The sequence below is a fragment of the Phascolarctos cinereus genome, unplaced genomic scaffold (assembly GCF_003287225.1).
Source record: "Phascolarctos cinereus isolate Bilbo 61053 unplaced genomic scaffold, phaCin_HiC Scaffold_9;HRSCAF=440, whole genome shotgun sequence".
NCBI lineage: Eukaryota > Metazoa > Chordata > Mammalia > Diprotodontia > Phascolarctidae > Phascolarctos > Phascolarctos cinereus.
In genome coordinates, this window is record NW_027556402.1 from 4,239,096 (window position 1) to 4,257,859 (window position 18,764).

The window sequence follows — 18,764 nt, forward strand, 5'->3', positions numbered from 1 at the left end:
GGGGCCATCATTATCCCCATTTTACAGAGGGGCATACTGAGGCAGACAGAGGTGAATGGCTTGCCCTGGCTCCCATAGCTTGTCAGGGAGTCAGTTCTGCCCGCCTCTGGTCCCAGCACTGCCCCTGTGCCACCACACGGCCCGGAAATGTTGAGAGAGCCCAGATTTAACCTGTCACCTCTGGGGACGAGGGGCTTCGGCAGTTGGGAACACTTTTTTCACTTAATTTGTGAGGATCAGCACGGAACCGTTGTCAGTCAGCTCCCGCCGAGCCTAGAGGTGCGGCGCCTTCTTCAGGTTCATCTTGTCTTTTTCAACAGGCCGAGTACCTTGGAAAGTCTGAAAAACATTGAAGGCGTTTCTGAGGCCAAGTGCGTGCTGCTCGCCCCTCTTCTGGAAGTCATCCGAGCCTTCAGCCAGACAAACGAGCTTCTGGTGAGATGCACAGAGCGGCCGCCCTGATGGGGGTGGGGCTCCCCCCACCCCGCGGCCTGTTCTCCAGCCCAGCCTCTCTCTGGCATCTAACAGATGTGCTTGGGCTCAGGCGGTGTCGGAACAGAAAGGGCTTTCAGCGCCTGGGTGGTGGGCACGGGGCTCTCTGGCTCAAGGATCTGTGGGGGGCTCTCCTTGGTAGAAGTGAGTACAGGTCACGGACTGCTCACTCTCTGCGCTGTCCATCCCACCTCTGTCTCATCTCTTAACTACACCCACTTCCCTCCTCTGACGCCACCCCCTCCAGGGCAGACCCTCATGGCCTCACGCCTGGGCTAGCACAGTGGCTGCTGGGGGGCTGCCTGCCTCGGTCTCTCCTCGCACCAGCCCATCCTCTGTTCAGCCACCAGGATGATTTTCCTAATGCCCAGGTCTGGTCATGCCATCCTCCCTCCTCAGTTAACTCCAGTGCTTCCAGTCACTTCCAGGGTCGAGTAGAAAATGGTCAGTTTGGCATCCAGACCCTTCCTGACCTTCCTCCCAAAGATGTCCTCTCCAGCGCAGTTACTGGCTCCTGGCTGTCCCACCAACCCTCCATCTCCCAGTCCTGGGCATTGCTGTGGCCGTTCCCCAGGCCTGGAATGTTCTACCTGCTCGGCTTTGACTCTGATCTCCCTGGCTTCCATTAAGTCCCGCCTTAGCCCCTCTTCATTCCAGGGCCTCCCCCGTTCATGATGTCCTGCTTATCCTCCTTCAAGCTTTTTGTGCTATTTGCCTACTTCTTGCCTCCTCCGTTTGATTGTCAGCTCCTTGAGGGCAGGCACTGTCTTTTGCCCCTTTTTGTATCTGCTTAGCCCAGTGCCTGGCACATAATAGGTGCTTGATAAATGCTTGTTTCTTGACTGTTCCTCAAGAATCATCCCGATCTTCTCTCTCTACTCCAGGGCTTCTTCACCTGGCATACATGAACTTGCTTTTTAAATATTCTGTTAACTGTATTTCAAGACAATTGCTTTCCTTCAGAGTCTTCTCCATTTTACTCTTTTCATTTAAAAGCCTTCTTCTGGGCAGGGTCCAGGGGCTTCACTAGCCTGCTGCTCCCAGGGTCTGTGGTAGCAGTAGGTGGAAAGCCCTGCCCTGCAGTATGATGCAGGTGACCTCCTCACCCCCATGAATGCCCATGGTCATCTCTGCTGACTCCTCGTGTGTGGCCGGACCCAGTCTTTGGTCGACACCGGTACCTGCTGGGCACGTAGGACTGGCCGTCCTCTCGGCAGAGCTTAGGGTTTTTCCCCTCAGACCTCCCCTCTCCCTGTCCAAGGTACCACTGCCCTTGCAGTCGCCCTGACTCCTTTCTGTCACTCTCTCCCATCTCTGGATCATCAGCTGCTCGCTCTTACAGATTCTTCTTCCCTGGCATCTCCCCTGGCTCAGGACACGTCACCCTCCTTCTGGACTCCCTGCCTCCAGAATCTTTTGCAAACTAACCTCTGCACAACCACCAAGTGGATTTTCCTAAAGCTCAGGTGTGGCGACCTCCCTTACTCAGTAAACTTCTGAAGCTCCCTATTGCTTCTGGGATCAAGGATAAACTCCGCCATTGAACTTGTCCTCATCCTACCTTTCCTGAGCTCTTCCTTGTTACCTTTCATACACGCTGTTGTCCTGTCCAAGCCACTGTGGTCTGTCCCCATACAGGGCGCTCCTGCCTCCGTCTCTGTACCTCACCACCTTTTGGAATCCAAGGTCCCCTCAGAGCTTGGCTCTAGGCCTGGCTTCTTTGGAGGCCTGCTTGTTTCTGCCATCTGTGAACCCCCTCCTTCCCTGTCGCCCTCATCTTCATTGGGGAACTTTTGGCATGGGTACTGTTGGTGTCACCTCTTTTCAGGGCAGGGACTGATTCACTTCTTTCTTCATATACCCAATGCTTAATACAGTGCTTGGCACATTCTAGGCATCTAATAACTGCTGATTGATTGATTGAATTGGAGAATGGATAGAGTCCAATTTATATTTTCATGTTTTTTTTCCTTTAAAGAAAAGCATGCTCCCCCTTCCACTCTTTCCCCACCATTCCCCTCCCATATTTGCTGGTTTTTAAATTTTGTTTCAGAAGCTTGTCATTGTGAACAGTGTCAGGAGAAGCACTCTAGTTAGTCCCAGGTGCTTCTGGGAGACTTTATTTCCTAACCCTGGAAAGGTTTATGGGCAGCTAATTTAAGGTTGTGTTGTCTGTATAGGGAGGGGATGATTAGTTTATGTCTTAGGACTGACATTTCCTCGTCAATAATATCTCCAAGAGCCTAAATAACAACAGTTTTGATGCTTTCTCTTTTTAAAAATAGGAGACATTTTTAGGGTCATCATAAGTGAGATTTCATTGTGTGTCTAAGTTTCTTTTATGGAAGTAGAAGAAAGGAGGGACAGAGTCTGTGAGATCTAGAGAGAACCCTTGTGACAGTATTTGTCCCTCTGCTTCTAATCAGAATTCTGTAGCTGAGGACGTGAGCAGGAGCCTGTTAAGAAGTCTTAGGGGAAAATTATTTGACTGAATTTCATGAATGTAAATGTTAAGCATCTTTTCAAGTACTCTCCAGCTCTGGAGGCAGATTCCAGGCTTTGGGGGGCCTCTGAGAACTTCCTGTGAGCAGAAATACTGTTTTTCATTGTTTGTGATGCTGGTTGAAATGCAGATGCTCAAACGTAATGAAGCCTGACAAAGTTACTGAATGTACTGGGGAAGGATGTGGTCCTTCTCATCAGTGCCATGAAGAGCCTGAGGAGAGAGCTCTTTTTAACTCATAAGATTGTCAGAACGACACAGTTAACCCATTGTTTGACTTGTAAAATGCCGTAGATATAGTAAGCCTTTTTTTCAAGATTGCATTTCCTCTCCAAGGCTTGTCAGATTCACTCTAGATAGTCCTCTCTGGAGGTTGGGAACCAACCTGGCTCTCATGCTAGAGGACTCAAGGCTGCCCTCTTTTGTTAGCACCTTGGAGAGTTCCCCAGAGGTGATTTGGGTCAAGGCCTGGTCACGTGACCCCGGGGAGCCCGGACTCTGGATCCCTTCCTCTTCATGCTTTCTAGTCCCAGGAGGCCTTTGTCTTGAGCACCCTGGGTGAAGATCATGGTCCTAGGCTTTCCTGAGGAGTGAGGTTATTCTCACTTTTGGGCAGGTAGCCTGGGGGTGCTTCGGATGCACCAGAGAGGGACCTGGCTTTCTTCCTGCCAACGTGCAAAACATCTACATGGCAGCTTGGATTCCCAGACTAGCGTGACTCAGGGACCCTTGTCTGGTAGGGGCGCCCAACAACCATAGTAGATTGTAGAATGGGCTTGGAACAGAGCTGACCCTGAGGGTTTTTGTGGAAACAGCCAAAGAAGCCAGAGTGTTGAGGTCGGAGAGAGACGTGCATGCATAGGACAGCTGCTCACTCGCTGCCCTCTGAGCCCTTTCCTTCCAGCTGACAAGGGCCATGGTGTCTGCACTTTCTGCCCTGTTTATGTTTGATGGTCTGGGCCAACTTGTGTCTCTCCCACTCCACGTACTTCTCAGACCCTGGCAGAATTTGGTTCTCTTTAAAAAAAGAAAGAAAGAGCCCTGAGCTCTCCCCTAGGTAGCTTCGTGAGCTCTGGGTCTGGGCCAGAATGAGTCCCACTGTCATCCGTTCTGTCCTTCCTTGGATTGGGACATCTGCCCTGACCCTCCTGATGGACTCAGATATGGATCCTCGTCGATCATTGGGCCAAGGGGGTGCAGTGGGTAGAGCGATGGGCCTGGAGTCAGGAAGACCGGAATTCAGATCCTGTCTGCCTGCCTCAGTGCTCTCCATCTCTACAGTGGGGATCATTACAGTACCCACCTCCCAGAGTGTGATGGCTGGTGACCATCCCAGCCCTGCCCCTCCACATACCTGGAGGCTTCCTTTGCTATGTAGTGACCAGCAGGCTTCACCAGTACATGAAGGTAAAGGACTGTAATTGGCCACCGGAGGTGACCAGGAGGGGAGAATAAAAGTGGGAGAGTTAGGCTATAATGCAGGTCAAGGAGGGAGCAAAGGGCAGGGAGCTGGCCAGTGTTGTGGGCCGGGCGCTGTGCTGAGTGCCCTACAGATCTTGCTGTCCTGGGTGAGAGGTGCCATGATGGTGCCCGTTGTAGAGAGGGGACCATCGAGTCAGAGACAGCTGAAGTGCCTCCCATGGGTTACACAGCTGCAAGGCACCAGGGCCCAATGTGAGGGTCGGTCTTCCCGACTCCAGGCCTGGGCCCTAACCGTGGGGCCATCCAGACAGCCGAGCAGACTCAAGTCTGAACGCCGCCTTTGCTTAAACTGCCCAAGCTGGGGCCTGGGGCAGGTGCCTTTCCCCCTCTGGGTCTCAGGTTCCCATCTGTAAAATGTTGTCCTCAGCGACCTCCAAGGACCTTCTTGCTCATAGACTCATGGTTCTTTGGGGAAGAAAAGAACAGCAACAATGATTCTGGAAAAGACGCTGGTCACAAAGACAGGAGTTCCAAGGTGCTTCCCTTCGGCCAGCTGCTTCCGTTGTGAGGAAGGGAGGTTTTCAATTTGTTGACCTTCTAAAGTTGTGTTGCTTTTTGGCGTTTAGAATAAAAGCAAGCGTTAACAGCTAGAAATCCTTTGTCATGCCATCGTCAGGGCCAAAGGGAAGACTCTGACTTTGTAGAGAAGTGGCGTAGTCTACTGAGAGGGCTGGCTTTGGAGCATGAGAGCTGTGTTCCAATCCTACCTCTGTCCCTTCCATCCTTGGTGACCTTGGGCCAGTCACCTCCCCTCTTGGAGGTCTGTTCCCTCTTGGTGGCGCGGTGGACTAGATGCCCAGCTCTCCCTTTGTGAGGCGGCAGGCCTGCCCTTGCCTCCCTGTGCCCCGTAAGCCAGCGGATATGGGTTGGCCCAAATCCATCCCTTTCTCGCCTGGTCCTGCGTTCCAGCATCCCCTTGCCCTCCGTTCGTTGTCTTTGTTTCTGGGCAGATGGAACTTGGGGAGCTGTTGGCTTGCTTCCGACAAGACTGGTGCTCTGCTCTCTTCTCTTGTAGACAGACTTGTCATCCAGCCCTTCGCCTGGATCGGAGGAGGACAGCCTCGCAAAGAAACAGGAGCGCATACCACTCGCCAAGTCGGTCTCCATCACTTACTCTTTGTTCCAGGAAAAGAACATGTCTTTGGTGAGTGCTGCCTTCGGGTCCACAGGGATCGGTGCCGTGCTTCGTGCCCACATGTGTTGTGATGACATTGAAGGCTACGAGCTGCGTCTGGGCGCCTCGGTGGGACTCTCTGTGTTAGCGTCCCCGGCCTCACCGTCGGCCGCGTGTGGGTGGCCACTGTGTGGTTGGGGCGTGAAAGCTGCCCAGAGACTGGATCATCAAGATCCTTGTTCTAAACAGGGATTTAGGGAAACGTGGATGAAAGAATTAGTGCAATTTCAAAATCCTTCACCTTCCAGAGACCTCCATTCAATGCTCCTCAGTTTGGCCTGAGAATATCAGGCTTGCCTGGGTGTGTGTCCCCCCAAAAGAATGATGTACTTTTCTGAGTCTCTTTGGAAAGAAGGCCTGGTCTGAAATGAAGTCATCCCCCTCGAATGATTTTCTCACTCAGCCTGACCTGACAGCCTGTCTCCTTTCTGGGCTTCTCCAGACTCTATGTGCTGGAAGGGCCAGTGTAGACGGGGCTGAACAGGCTCCCAGACTTGTCAAGATTCAGCCCAGTCTTCCTTTAGGCTGATTATGAATGGCGTCCGTCAACAGAGCGCTTTACAGAGGGATGTGCTGTTATTTTTCTGCTTTCACAGATGAGGAAACTGAGGCAGACAGAGGGTATATGACTTGCCCAGAGTCACACAGCTAGTATGTATCTGAGGCTGGGCTTGAACTTGGGTCTTCCTGATTCCAGGCCTACCCCTTTAACCAGTGTGCCCCTGGGAGCCGGTCAGAAGGGGTGACATTTGTTAAAAATAGGAGCCAAAAGTCAACATTGAAAAATCAGCTCTCTGTGGACCTGACCACCTGTGTGGCGCATGGGGGGTGTGTGCGTGCATTTCAGCGTGTTGTGTCACGTGACAGTAAGAGTCCTGGCGTGCTGGGCAGCTTGAAGGTTTCCAGAGCACTTTGCTGTCATGGACCTGCGCAGACCAGGCACGTGGGTCGTGCAGCCGTCCAGAGGCCGCTGCCCAGCCCCCCTCTCCGTGCTTGGCGGGTGCGGCTGCCACTGTAGGTGCCCTTCGTTACTGTTTTTGGTGCATTTGGTTGTGCAATTACTTCCCTTCCCAAGAGGCTGAAGTAGGGGGACTTGTCAGTTAACCACAAAATTAAAAATGTCTAAGGACTGATTACTCAGGAGCAAGGGTGTAATTAGTGTGTGGTAACTTGATGCCCTGTATCAAATAACCCTGGCATTATTACTCACACACATGGTGCCCTGTCTAGCAGGGAAGGTTGAAAAGTTTATGGAAGTAATTTAAAACCTCCCTTGTGTCTTCTGGGAGGGTAGTGGCTTTCCCACGAGGAGCAAGCCCTCTGCAGGACCATCCACGGCCATGGGGGGGTCAGTGGGTCAGGAGGAGAAGCTGTCCCCTGGTGGACTTGGCCAGAGAACGTACCTGTGGTCCCCTAAAGCGAATGCCCTGGGCGGTATGTCGAGTTACGGCCTGCACCTAACCGAGGACCACCCAGAAGGCGAGGCCCGCGTGGAGCAGCGTGATTCCTTTGTAGTGTGGCCGTGGAAGGGGGCCATTGCTTTCTGAGGAGGGCCTTTACAGTCTCTGGCTTCCAGAAGGAAACTAGTTGTCAGTTTCCCGTGGAGAGTCTCTGGTATGATAGATGGCAGAAGACTCTTCAGAATCTGTGGTGATGGGATGCCATCTGCCCTGAGTCCCCAAGACCGCTTGTTGAGAGAAGCTCTTGCTGTGGCGAGGGAGGACGAGGCCTTGGGGGGAGAAGGGCGCGGACTTCAGCCAAGCTAAGATTGCCCAGAGAATGAGGACAGGGCCGCTGTGCCCCCTGCCCCTGGCGCTCCTTCGCCTGGTGTGCCCAAGCCGTGGCTGATCTTTGTTCTCGTCTTCCCAGGAGAGCATCGCCGAGAGCAGGACGATGCCTCTCCCCGTGGTCGGCAGTCACTTATCCCAGGTGGTGAAGGCAGGATACCCTCTGGACCTCGAGCGTGCAGGCCTGACCCCGCACGTCCGGAAGATGATCACCGATGTGATCCGGAAACCTCCCATCAACTCAGGTGAGTCGCCCAGCCCCCGTGGCTGCCTTCGTCGTTGGCGCTCTGGGAGGCTCCCTCACCTCCCCTCTGTGCCGCGGTCTGAATGCTTCCTTTGGCGGCTCCTCCTCTGCGGGAAGCCCCCTGCCCCCCGTTCACTAGCTGAAGCATAGAATGCAGAGCAAGAAGACAGTGTGTGCTCTGCCCTCTGCTTTCACGTTTAATCGGCTTGGGGCACGGCAGTGTTTTGTCTGAGGCCATTCAGGTGGTGAAGGAGAAAGTCAGCATTTGAACCCAGGTCCTTCCGGCCCTCGTCCGGTGCTCTTTCTCTCGTGGCTTCCATTTGTCCTGACTTGTTGTGAATGATGTATGTGTACTGGGCGCTCAGTACAGACGAGGGCCAGCTGCATGGTGCAGCGTGGTGGGATGAGCCTCAGAGGAAGGCTGAGGAAAGGATCTGGGCCCTGGGCCCCTCGGAGCCTGTGGGGGACAGAAGTGGGGTGGAAGGAGTGTCCTTCCCTGAAAGCTTGGAACTCTAGTGACATGACAGCTCTGGACCAAAACATTTCGGTTGAATCGAGCAGCTTCAGTGCCTGAATGACCCGGCTCGAGATGGGCACATTTCCTCATCTGGCTTTCCTTAGCGTTGATTGTGACTCTCCCCCCACCCCCATCCAAACCGAGCCTGCTGGGGGCTAAGGCCAGCTTGGTCCCTTGGAGCTTGGCCATGACTGTCATTGGTGTGATGCAGATCCAGAATTTCCACTTCTTTTGGTCACGTTTTTCCCCAAGCTTTCCTTCGTGGCCTCCTCAGGGTCCCAAGGCGGTCGGGGGAGTGCCTCTGTTTCCTTCTTGATATGGACCTAGCTCACCCCCTTTCTGGGCACATTGGTCCTCAGTGGTGACTGTCATTGCATTTCCTGAGCTCAGCTCCCTGTGGGCAGTGCGAGGGAAGGCCGTTCCTGGGAGCAGTGACACCCCTGGCTCAGGAAGCCTTTGTGTGGCAGCGGGCACTGAAGCAGAGAGACGCGGGCTTGCTGTCTGCAGAGCCCTGCGTTGGCCGTGGGTGGTTGGAAAGGCTCGACAGACTTTGTGGGCCTGCCTGCGGAAGGCCGGCAGCCTGGAACGAGGCAGGTGCAGGCCCCATTAACTAGAAACACACTTTACCCGAATGCGTTAGAGGGGGAGAAGGCAGAGTGCCCTGCCAAGTCTGCAGTGGGCAAGGGGAGCTTATTCCTGGGCATGGGAGCTGCCAAAGACTTCCTGGAGGGGGGGCAGGGCTGGTGAGCGGCGCGGCCTTGGCACATGTTTGGTACGCGCTCCTCTGCGCAGATGGAGTCTAGGCTCCCCGTGGTCAGGGCACACGCAGGGGACCGTTGTCTCGGGGGGCAGTGTCAGGGACAAGGCAGAGGCAGTAGGGAGCAGCTGAAGGTTTGGGAGACCCTAAGGAAGCGGTCTTGTGGGTTCTTTCATCTAAGACTTCAGGGTGTTGATGAACACGATGGCTTGGGAATGGGTTTGTCGTTCGCTTGCATCACTCTCCTGACTTTAATGGTGGTCACATGCCTTGGAAGAGTGAGATGTTATTATGAACGGTGCTTGTTTGTGTTTTTAGCATTGCCTTGCTTGGGACGGAGACGTGCAGGTGTCTTTAATAGGCCCTGTTAGTTTTGGGTCCTTCTTCAGCATCTTTGAGATCTGTCATTCTAAGGTTGGGAGGTTCTGGGTATAGCCACAGAGTGGCCGAGCTCTTCTGAGATGTGTTTGGAGGGCTGGAGGGGTGGTCACTGAGGGACCCATCAACCAAAGGAAGAGTGGCCCAGGCCCGCCTGGCTATTCTCAGCTCCCCGTCATTTTTTGTACGTTCTTTTAAGAACATGTTTATGGTCCCCTTGCTTTTGTTTTCATGTGTGGGGAAACTAAGGCACCCCCCCCATTTGTTCATATCAGCATAGCACTGTTCTAGGGTAACTCTATTTTGATCCAGAGGATAAAAGGCACTTGAAAAATTTATTTCCAAATCCACATTTTTATTGAATTGGATTGTTCTAGAATAGTTTTTTCCATTCTTTAAAGTCAGGGACACCCTAAACACAGCCAGGTCCCGGCATGCTGTAGCACGTGGTAGGCAGGATGAAATAGTCGGAGCAGGTACTGAGCTGTTAGCCACAGCTGCCCCATCGTAGAGGTGCAGGCTTTTTTAGGTGAGGCAAGGTCGCTGCTCTCAGTCCGGGAGAAAGTTGAGGTCACAAAGCTGTTGCTTCAGAGAAGCAGGGATCAGTTTCCCAAACATACTCCAGCCCGATCCCTTGGGCCCAACCCCCACGAGGTGCTTGCTTTTGGGCGGCATGCTAAGTGGTCTCAGCAGAGATCTGCGGAGTTCTTGGCCTTGGGGCCAGGAGTCCCAGGGTTAATCCACAGACAGGAACATTTAGAAGACCCCCCTCCTCCTTTGGGCGATTTTGTGCTCTGCCTGGGGCACCCTCTGTCACGGCAGCACGTCCCTTTGGCCTTGTTTTATGCCTTAATTTTAACCTCCAGGATCACCTTGTGGCCTCCTTCAGGGTCTCTTTGTCGAGCTTCAGGTGCACATGAGACTCCTTAGGGGTGGGGGAACCTCATGGGCAGCGTATTCCCCTGCCAAGTCAAATGGGTTTTTACAGTCAACAGACAGTAATTCAATATTATGTTGTCTTCCTGAATGGAGCCCCCTTGAGTCTCCTTTGTACACATTCTATTTAAGACAGTTAAAGTCTTCTTCTTTAGTTTTCTGGGCCACTGTCTATTTGCAGCTTAAAAGAGGGGTCTGTGTGTTCTTTGGGCGGACATTTTTCTGGTATCCTTCTAACAGAGGCACCAGCTTGACATGGCCTAGAAGGGAGTAGAGAAAACCTTTATTTCTCCTTTTCCCAAGCTGAGTGTCGGGTCCCTAAAACCAGGCTGCATTTCATTTGCTGGGTTCCTCAGACAGTATTACAATTGTGTTGTACAGCTAGGTCTAAGAATCCTGTCTCACTGTGAAGCAGGCCCCCGGGTCCCATTACTCTTTTAATAGTTTTCTCATCATCCCTTTGGGATCGGGGGACCTTGAAAAGACGGTGGCAGAGGGCTGAGGTGCGTTTTAGTAATGGTTTTGCAAAGAGCTTTTGGCAAAGGCTCTGATGCTGTGCTTGCAAGAAAGACAGGACAGACATGGAACATGGGCCATGAGCCCAGAGGGTCTGACCGCCTCACAGCACCCTAAGGAGAGAGGCGGATATTCCTGATCAGGCCCAGGTAGAAGCAAAGCTGGTGTGCTGAGCTCCTTGGCAGGTAACACTCCCCTGAGAGGTGTGGTTGGACACCCCGTGGGATTGCACTGGGGTGTCTAGTAGGCTGATGCGTTGGGAGAGCTTAGGATGTTTAGGGAGAAGGAAAAAACTTTGAGGAGAACATGGTGACTGTTTTCAAGCAAAGTGCAAAGACAAGAGAGAGTCAGTCCCTGCCCTCTGGGAACAATGAGCCAGGTTGGTGGAGTGAGCGCGGAGAGTGATGGAAGGTTGTGAAATGATTCACTGATCCAGGGAGGAAGATGTGTTCGCTTCTAGAGATGATGGGGATCCCCTGAGCCCAGAATGAAAGTAAAAGAACCCCCACCAGCAGAGGCCAGGCCTGACCACCTTCCTCCCTGCATCAGTGAACTCCAGGGCTCCCTTTGACTTCTCCTCTGTGACTTGAAAGCCCTTCCCCATCCCTGGCCCCATCCCTGTGCCAGCTGTGTCACTGGATGTACTGGGCGTCCAGCCTCTCTTTTGACTCACTCCGTAGTCTAGCTAACATGCCTCCCATAGAACTCCAGTTGGGTTCAGCCAAAGGAGAAGGTTTCAGATGGGTATTGAATTATGGATCTTTTCTGACGCCCTGACGTTTTTGTCATCTACCCTTTGTTTGCTGGTCAAGTCAACAAGCGTTTCTGAAATGACTTCACTGTTCTAGGCTCCATGCTAAGTGCTAGTCCCCAGCCCCCCATTCATGGCCTGTCCATTAACCTCAGGCCATTCAGGCTGCGTGACTTCAGAGAATCGTAGATTCTAAATCGGAAGAGAGTTGAGAGGGCGTCCGGTGCGGAGCCTGCAGACTGCCCCTAGCACTGGGCCAGGAGTGCTTGGAAGCACATTAGCCGTGTCAGACAGCTGCTCCAAAGAAGTCAGCAGTCCAGTCTAGGATGAATGAAAACACATCTATTAAACACTTTACAGCATGCCAAACCCGCACCCTACGCCAAAGGAGCGATCCCTTCTTTCAAGGGCCTTCTGGTTTCATGGCAGAGACGCTGTGGGAAGGGGAGTGGTGGTTCCAGGCAGGGGAGTGTGGAGTGATATCCCCAGTGATGTGTCCTTTCCAGAGGTGGTGGCGCTGTCGATCTGATTATCACGGCCAGGGAAGGGAGGTGACCTGGGAAGAAGGCGGGATGGATTGTGAAGGGACACTCGTCCCCCTTGCTCTGGTTGGAGATGGATTGGCACACACAGTCACCCACCAACGGGGGAGATCCTGGGGTGCTTCAGGGGTCAGTCGATTCCCCAGGGACTCTGGGCATGGATGCTGGCAATTAGCTAGGGACATTCGGGACAGACGGGAAGATGGGGTAGAACGGTCTGGGTGGATGACTGGGTGTCTGGTGAAGGAGGGAACTGAAGGGGAAGGGGAGATGGCTGGACTTGGAGACAAGGTTCACAATCAGTCCTGCCACGCAGGCTCTTCGAGCATTCCCCCATGATTAACTGGGCATCAGCAGTGGGTGTGGGGGCAGGCCCTCCAGAAGGGCAGAGGTCAGGCAGGGCTGTGTGGGAGTTGGGGACCCAAGGAAAGGTGGGGGTAAATTTTTCTACGCCTGTGAACAAAGGGTGGTTGTGGGTCCCAGGGAGGTGCTGGGTACTTGGTGGTTTCCTTCTGGAGATGCCCGGGGCTGCTGTTGGTCATTCTGCTGTCCTGTGCCTCTCGGGCCTCTCTCACGTGAAGTGACCGTCTCAGTGAGGGATGCCTGTGTTGAGGGCTTTGTTGCGTGTGATTCAAAGCTTGGATATTTTCTTCCACCGTCACTTAGCGACATCTATTTTCAGATATTTCCAAGATGAAGGACATCAGGACACTGGTTCCTTCCAAAGTCGAAACCTACCTCATCCAGATAGCAGTGGCGCTGATGGAAAAGGAGAGGACGCTGGAAGCCCCCCTCCCTGACCCATCCCCAAAGGAGTCCAGCATGGGCAGCGTTGTGCCTGGCACTTCGGAGCCCTGCTCGGGTGCCAGCAAGGTAGGCAGTTGGGCTGCCGGGGTGGGCCTGCGGCCCCCTCCCTGACCCGTCCCCAAAGGAGTTGAGCATGGGCAGCATTGTGCCCGGCACTTCAGAGCTCTGCTCAGATGCCCACAAGGCAGGCAGTCAGGCTGCCAGGGTGGGCCTGCAGCCCTTTCCCTGACCCGTTCCCAAAGGAGTTGAGCATGGGCAGCGTTGTGCCCGGCACTTCGGAGCTCTGCTCGGATGCCCACAAGGCAGGCGTGGGGCCGTGGCCCCCTCGCACTTAAACCATTTGTGGTAACGGGATCCTCTGCATGGGGCAGCATATGTCAGTGGACGAGGGAGCGTTTGGGCAGGGTCATTTCCCAGGGCGTGTCTGGTGCACAAGTTTGATGACCAGGATGGGTGCATCTTAACCCTGAGCATCTGTGGATTCTGATAGAAAGTGACTTTATCAGTGCACTGAGCATCCTCTGCTAATATGAGGACATTTTACAGCAGAGCAAAGCCCCTTGTAAGGTCCCAAATTAAAATGTCCTGGCACGCCATTGGCTTCTCTCAAGGAACTGGAGTTTAAATGTGCCCTCTGCCTGCCTCTTCTAGAAAGTTGGGGCTCACGTTGGGGTGCATAGAAGCTCTGGTCCCCTGCAGGGCTGAGTAACAGCATTAATGCAGCGTGTGCCCAGCTAGCCCGCCTGAACTCCTCTGGCACGGAAAGCCAAGTCCTGGGGTTGCCTTCTCAGGTTGTTCTAGGGACAGGTAGCGGGACGATGAGTGGCCTCGTTTCCGTTCCAGGCGGTAGAAACCACATGAGGCAAGGCTTTCGGGCTGTCTGGGGTCCCCTTTCTGCCTGAGCAGGGCTTCTTAATTTGGGGGCCATGAACTTTTAAAAAAACATGTTGATGATGGTTTCGGGCCACTTGGCAACCTTTGTAATTCTGTGTGTGAGGACCAGGCGGGGTGACAGAGGGAAAGCACTCTGCAGACCCCTGGGGCTTTTCTTTGTCCATATTGTAAGTATGCCTCTTGAGACCCTTAGCTCTGTTTATCAGAGCTCTGCAAGTGCTCTGTCTGCCCCCTGGCACCTGTGTGTGTGATGTGTGGTGTGAGGGGTGTGTGTATGTGTACCTGCGCATGCCCTGAGGTGCTCTGTGCCCAGCACCCCCTCCACCTGTCTGCCCCTCCCTTCCTTCTCCCCCACAGTCCGTGCCAGAGGCCTCCAAGAGGAAGTTTCCACACTGGTTCTCTTCGGCCCAGAGGAGCGGGCCTCCAGCAGGCACCTCCAAGAAAGCCAAGGCGGGAGCCAGGAAGGGGCTCTTCACTTGAGATGGGGTGCTCCCGTCTCACTTGGACGTTTGTTACTGTTCTATGAAGAAGAGGTTTTTAGGGGGATTTCCCAAGGCCTTTGTTTACGCCATGGCCTCTGATCTGCTGAGACGTGGAGGGCAGCTCTTGTTTTCCTTGTAAGTGGGGCCAGGCCCTCGCCCACCAGAAAGCCTGCCCCGCTGGCCTGTTGCCCCAGAGTCTGAAAGCTTCTGTCTGCAGGGGCGGGATGCGGGCACTTTCTTTGGCACCTGCTGGTGGCGCTGCAGTGACAAAGAGTTTTTCATTTTTAAAGGAAAGGCCTTTTTCTGTGGTCCCTCGGGCCCACCATTGTGATTTCCTCATTTTCTGTGAGGCTGCCCACCTCGGTGCTGCTGCCTTCAGTGCCGGATGCACTGTCCAGCCACTGCTTCTTGTGGTCACTCTGTCTCTTCCATAGTGGGGTGCTTTGTACTTGGCCCGTCTAGTAGTTTTTCGTAAAATAAACGTCTGCTTGTTCCAAATGTTCCATTGTTTCTACCCAGCTGGGGTGAGGTGTGTGGGGTGGCGGACTTGTGTGGCTTCTGTCTTGACCTCCCAGACCCTCCCTGCGGCCTCCTGGTCCAGTCTGCCTTGGCGCGCCCCCCCCCCCCGCAATCCATCTACTGGGTCAGAGTCCTCTGGAGTGGAGAAGTTTGAGGTAGCCGATCTGCATTCACCCATTTCTCTGAGCCTCAGTTTCCCTGTCTAAAGAATGGTGATGATGGCAGTGCTGTTAATGATTCCTGTTGACCTGAAGCTGCAGCCTGAGGAGGGAGACGTCACTAACTCTGTCATGATAATGTATACGTTCTCTCTAGAAAGGCTTCAGAGTTAGGCCAGAGAAGATCTCCAGGTTTTTGTTGGGTTTTTTTTTACCTTTTTTTTTTTTAACCATTTACGAACGCTTCCCTCTCAACAGCCTGAAGGGGAGGGGAGTGGGAGAGGGGATTCTTTCTGAGGGTTTGGTGAGATAGCACTGTGAACCTTCTGGCCTGATCTGCTGCAGGCTGGATTCTCTTGTTACTGTCATCTCCATTTTGCCTTGTGCTCCAGGCACCTGGGGGCCTCTGTCCTGCCCTTTCTCCCTTGGCTTCTTCTTAGGGCCTGACTCAACAGCCTTCCATCCTTTCCTCAGTGCTTCTTCTACCTTCCTCCAGAGTTTTCTCTCCTTAATTAACTCCTCTTTTCTTGAGAAATCAATTCTGTCTTAAAAGACAAGGCATCCTCAGTTTCCTCATCTGCAAAATGAGGCCTTTGGATGAGATGGTCTCTAAAGGTCGTTCCCCATGTACATTCCTGTGATTCGATGTGGTTGTGATCTAGGGATCCATGAAGCGGCATCCTGATGTGGGGAAGGCTGTTTGTGCTGGCACTAAAGCAAACCTGCTATAGTCTGGGAAACCAGATAATGGAACTTGTTAGAAGCTTTGGGAAGGAAAACAGAAAGGAAAAAAGAACGTGCACAATAACCGTGTTGCATATTTGGAAGGAGTAACACGTGTATGGTAGATTTGCAGTTTCATGTGCAATCATTGTTTTTATTGTGCAGTGTTATGGAAATGCTTGCTTTATTCCATAAATTAAAAATAAAATGTTTTTAAAAAAAAGAACGACTAGGTTTGGAGTGAGTTCTGTGGCCTGGCCTTTTTTCCTTCCCTTTTCTCTTGCTTCCCAGGATGTGTAGCTCATAGGCCTTGGAGGTGGTCTAGACCAGGGGGTTCTTTACCGGGGTCTGTAAATTCATCTTTGAAGATGTATGGATCACCACATTCCCAGAGAGCGGGTTTCCTTGGTAACCCGATCCATGTATTGTATCCCTTTACAAACATCATTCTGAGAGGGAGATCCTCTGGGGCACCCCCAGAGAGGTCCAGGCCCTGCTCTGGACCAGCTCCCTGCTCTTGTAGATGAGGGGACTGAGCTCCAGGTGCCTAACCCACGCCCCCACAAACAGCTAGGGCAGGATTTGAATCTGGCTCTTCCCACTCCAAACCTAAAGCTCCCCCGGCTTTGTTACAGCGCAGTTCATTTGTTCAACAGGAAATGACAGTCCCTGCCTTCTCAGAGCTGGCATTCTACACGTAGGGGATAAAGGTAGGTGTAGGCCGGTGTCCCCTTCCCGGCCCTCACCGGAAGCCTCAGGAGGTAGTGCGTGAGCCGAGTCTTGCAGGAAAAAAAGAATTCCAAGAGGCAGATGGGAGGAGGGAGGCCAGGCTGGGCCTAGGCTAAGGATGGGTGGCGAGTCGTGTGCAAAGGGCTCGAAAGTGGGGCCTTGGGTGTGAGGAGCGGCACGCAGCGAATTACAGTTTGATGGGGAAACGGTGACACCTGGCAGTAACGAGCTGTGTAATGATGCAAGAAAAGTGCCAGCCCCACATGGGAGGAATGTGAAATAGCAGCCTTGTGCCCTGGGCCTCAGAAGCCTGTGCACAGAAAAGTCATCGAGCGTTCCTTATGCACCGACCGTGCCAGGCTCTGGGCTAAGCCTGGGACGTGCAGAAAGGCGGAAGCAGCCCCTCCCCACCCCCAGCTCAGTCTGGCAGCAGGCCAGCGGCTCGGTACAGACAGGATCGCGGTCACCTCGGGGAGGGCACCAGCTTGTGGAGGGGCTTCAGGAAGGCTTCTCTGCCTCGCATCCACTAGGTCTGCAGTCCGAACAGCTCCATCAGCTCCCCTCATTCAGGCAGCTGACCTTTCTGTAGGACTTTACCATGACCAAGGCCCTTCATGCGGCATGGACTCTGAGCTGGAAGGGCTCTTTGGTGCCAGCCGCTCCCATCTAGGCCCGGACCATCCATGAGAGGGAGCCGCTGGAGGGGAAGTTGGTGGTCTGCAGAGGCAGCCTGGTCTGCTTCAGCACCGCTCTCATCGTTGGGATCATTTCTGTTTTAACCTCGACCAGGCCTCAATGACCTTTGTCACCCTGCTTCCCCTTCTCCGAGCTTGCTCCTGGCTCCCTCCTCAGGGGCCGAAGAGAACGTGTCTGAAGCCCCTTTCATGAGACAGCCCTCCAGATACTTGAAGACAGTCATCCAGCCGTTCCTTGGTCTTCTCTGAGGGATCACTCCGTTTTCTCAGCTGAGCCTTAAAGCACGTAGACTTGGCTCTTCCCCATTCCTCCAGACGCTTCCAGAGTTCAGCCCTTGCCTCCATATGTAGTGGACCCCATCCCAAAACGCAGCATTCCCGCTGTGGCCTGACCAGGGCCGAGGATCTGAGCTGGTGACGCTGCGTTTCTGGTTGTTCCGTGAACACGACTCCTGAGCTGTCCGGCATTTTCTCTGGCTCTCCCTGGGCCTGGATGCCCTCCCTCCTCCACTCTGACCGCTGATCTCCCTGGCTTCCTGTGTTGTCAGTTAAAATCCACCTAATTCAGGAAGCCTCCCCCAGCCCCTTCCCTCTGTTCATCGTTAGAGAGCTCGCTTTGTGCGTGTTTGCATGTTGTCTCACCCGTTAGGTTGTGCACTTGTATCCCCGGTGCTTAGCACAGTGCTTGGCATGTAGCAGGTGCCCGATAAATGTTTATTGACTATTAGAATGAGTTGTGATTTTTTTTTTTTGGATGTGGCACATTCAATCATGGACATCTTATTTTTTTAAAATTTATTTGTTTTTAGTTTTCAACAGTCATGCACATTTTAGAAAGAGGAGGAAGCATTTTTAAAATGCACGGGAGAGAACAGAAAGAAAGCCAGAAGGAAACACAGAAAATCAGGACAGCTTGGAAAGTAACTTTTTGAATTTATGTTATACTTTTCTGAAAAAGCAAACCTATATGAGGTAATGATGTATGGTTTCATATGTGGTTTCACGTCTTTCTGTTCTACCTTCTGTGTTCATACATTGTTCAAAGGACGGACCTCACAGTGTTTCCTACACCCAAAATTCACACGATTTTAGGATCAAACACATATGCCTCTTTCTCACAGCTCGGCCCACACCTGTCTTTGTGGCTTGATCATTCATGCCTCCTTCTCTGCAGCTGCCGTGTTGGTCCTCGTAGGAGGTGCTCCTGTCTCTCATCCCTGTGCTTTTTGGTGGGTTCCCCCCACCCCAGTCTTTCCTCCTTGTCTTATTGTCTCTCGTAGTAGTATGTAAGCTCTCTGAGGGCAGGGATTGTTGTATTTTTGCCTTTGTGTCTCCAGGACACAGGAGCATAGTAGTAGCCACTTAAGCTTCTTTAAAAATTCGTTATTTTTTGTATCACCAGAATTTTTTTGCATTATCCCTTCCCTTGCCCCCTTCCAGAGAGCCATCAACAAATAATGTTGTTGTTTTTTTTTAAGTAAAAAAAGAAGGGAAAAAAATCACCAAACCTGAGCTATGCATCTAACAGGACTGACAGTATGTGTGAGATTTAACCACAGCAGTGGACCTCCGTGTAAGGGAGTGTGGTGGCGGGGGTGACTTCTCCTCGGCTTTGGGAATGTGCTCGTGCTTTGTAATTTCTGATTGTTTGTGGTGGTTCTTTTCCATTTATGTTGTT

The 18,764-nt window shown here is 52.9% G+C and overlaps 1 protein-coding gene across 8 annotated transcripts in view; it reads left to right on the forward strand.

The window, feature by feature from the left end:
* The window catches only part of WRN (WRN RecQ like helicase), an 89,490-nt gene extending 74,730 nt beyond the window's left edge, over positions 1 to 14,760 (forward strand). For all 8 annotated transcript variants that reach the window (XM_021008293.2, XM_078148663.1, XM_021008295.2 and 5 more), the window contains 5 exons: positions 321 to 435; positions 5,493 to 5,621; positions 7,521 to 7,683; positions 12,762 to 12,952; positions 14,138 to 14,760. In XM_021008293.2, coding sequence (XP_020863952.1) covers positions 321 to 435; positions 5,493 to 5,621; positions 7,521 to 7,683; positions 12,762 to 12,952; positions 14,138 to 14,260 — 721 coding nt within the window. In that variant the 3' untranslated portion in view covers positions 14,261 to 14,760. The remainder of the gene's footprint in view (positions 1 to 320; positions 436 to 5,492; positions 5,622 to 7,520; positions 7,684 to 12,761; positions 12,953 to 14,137) is intronic.
* Positions 14,761 to 18,764: the final 4,004 nt, after the last annotated feature.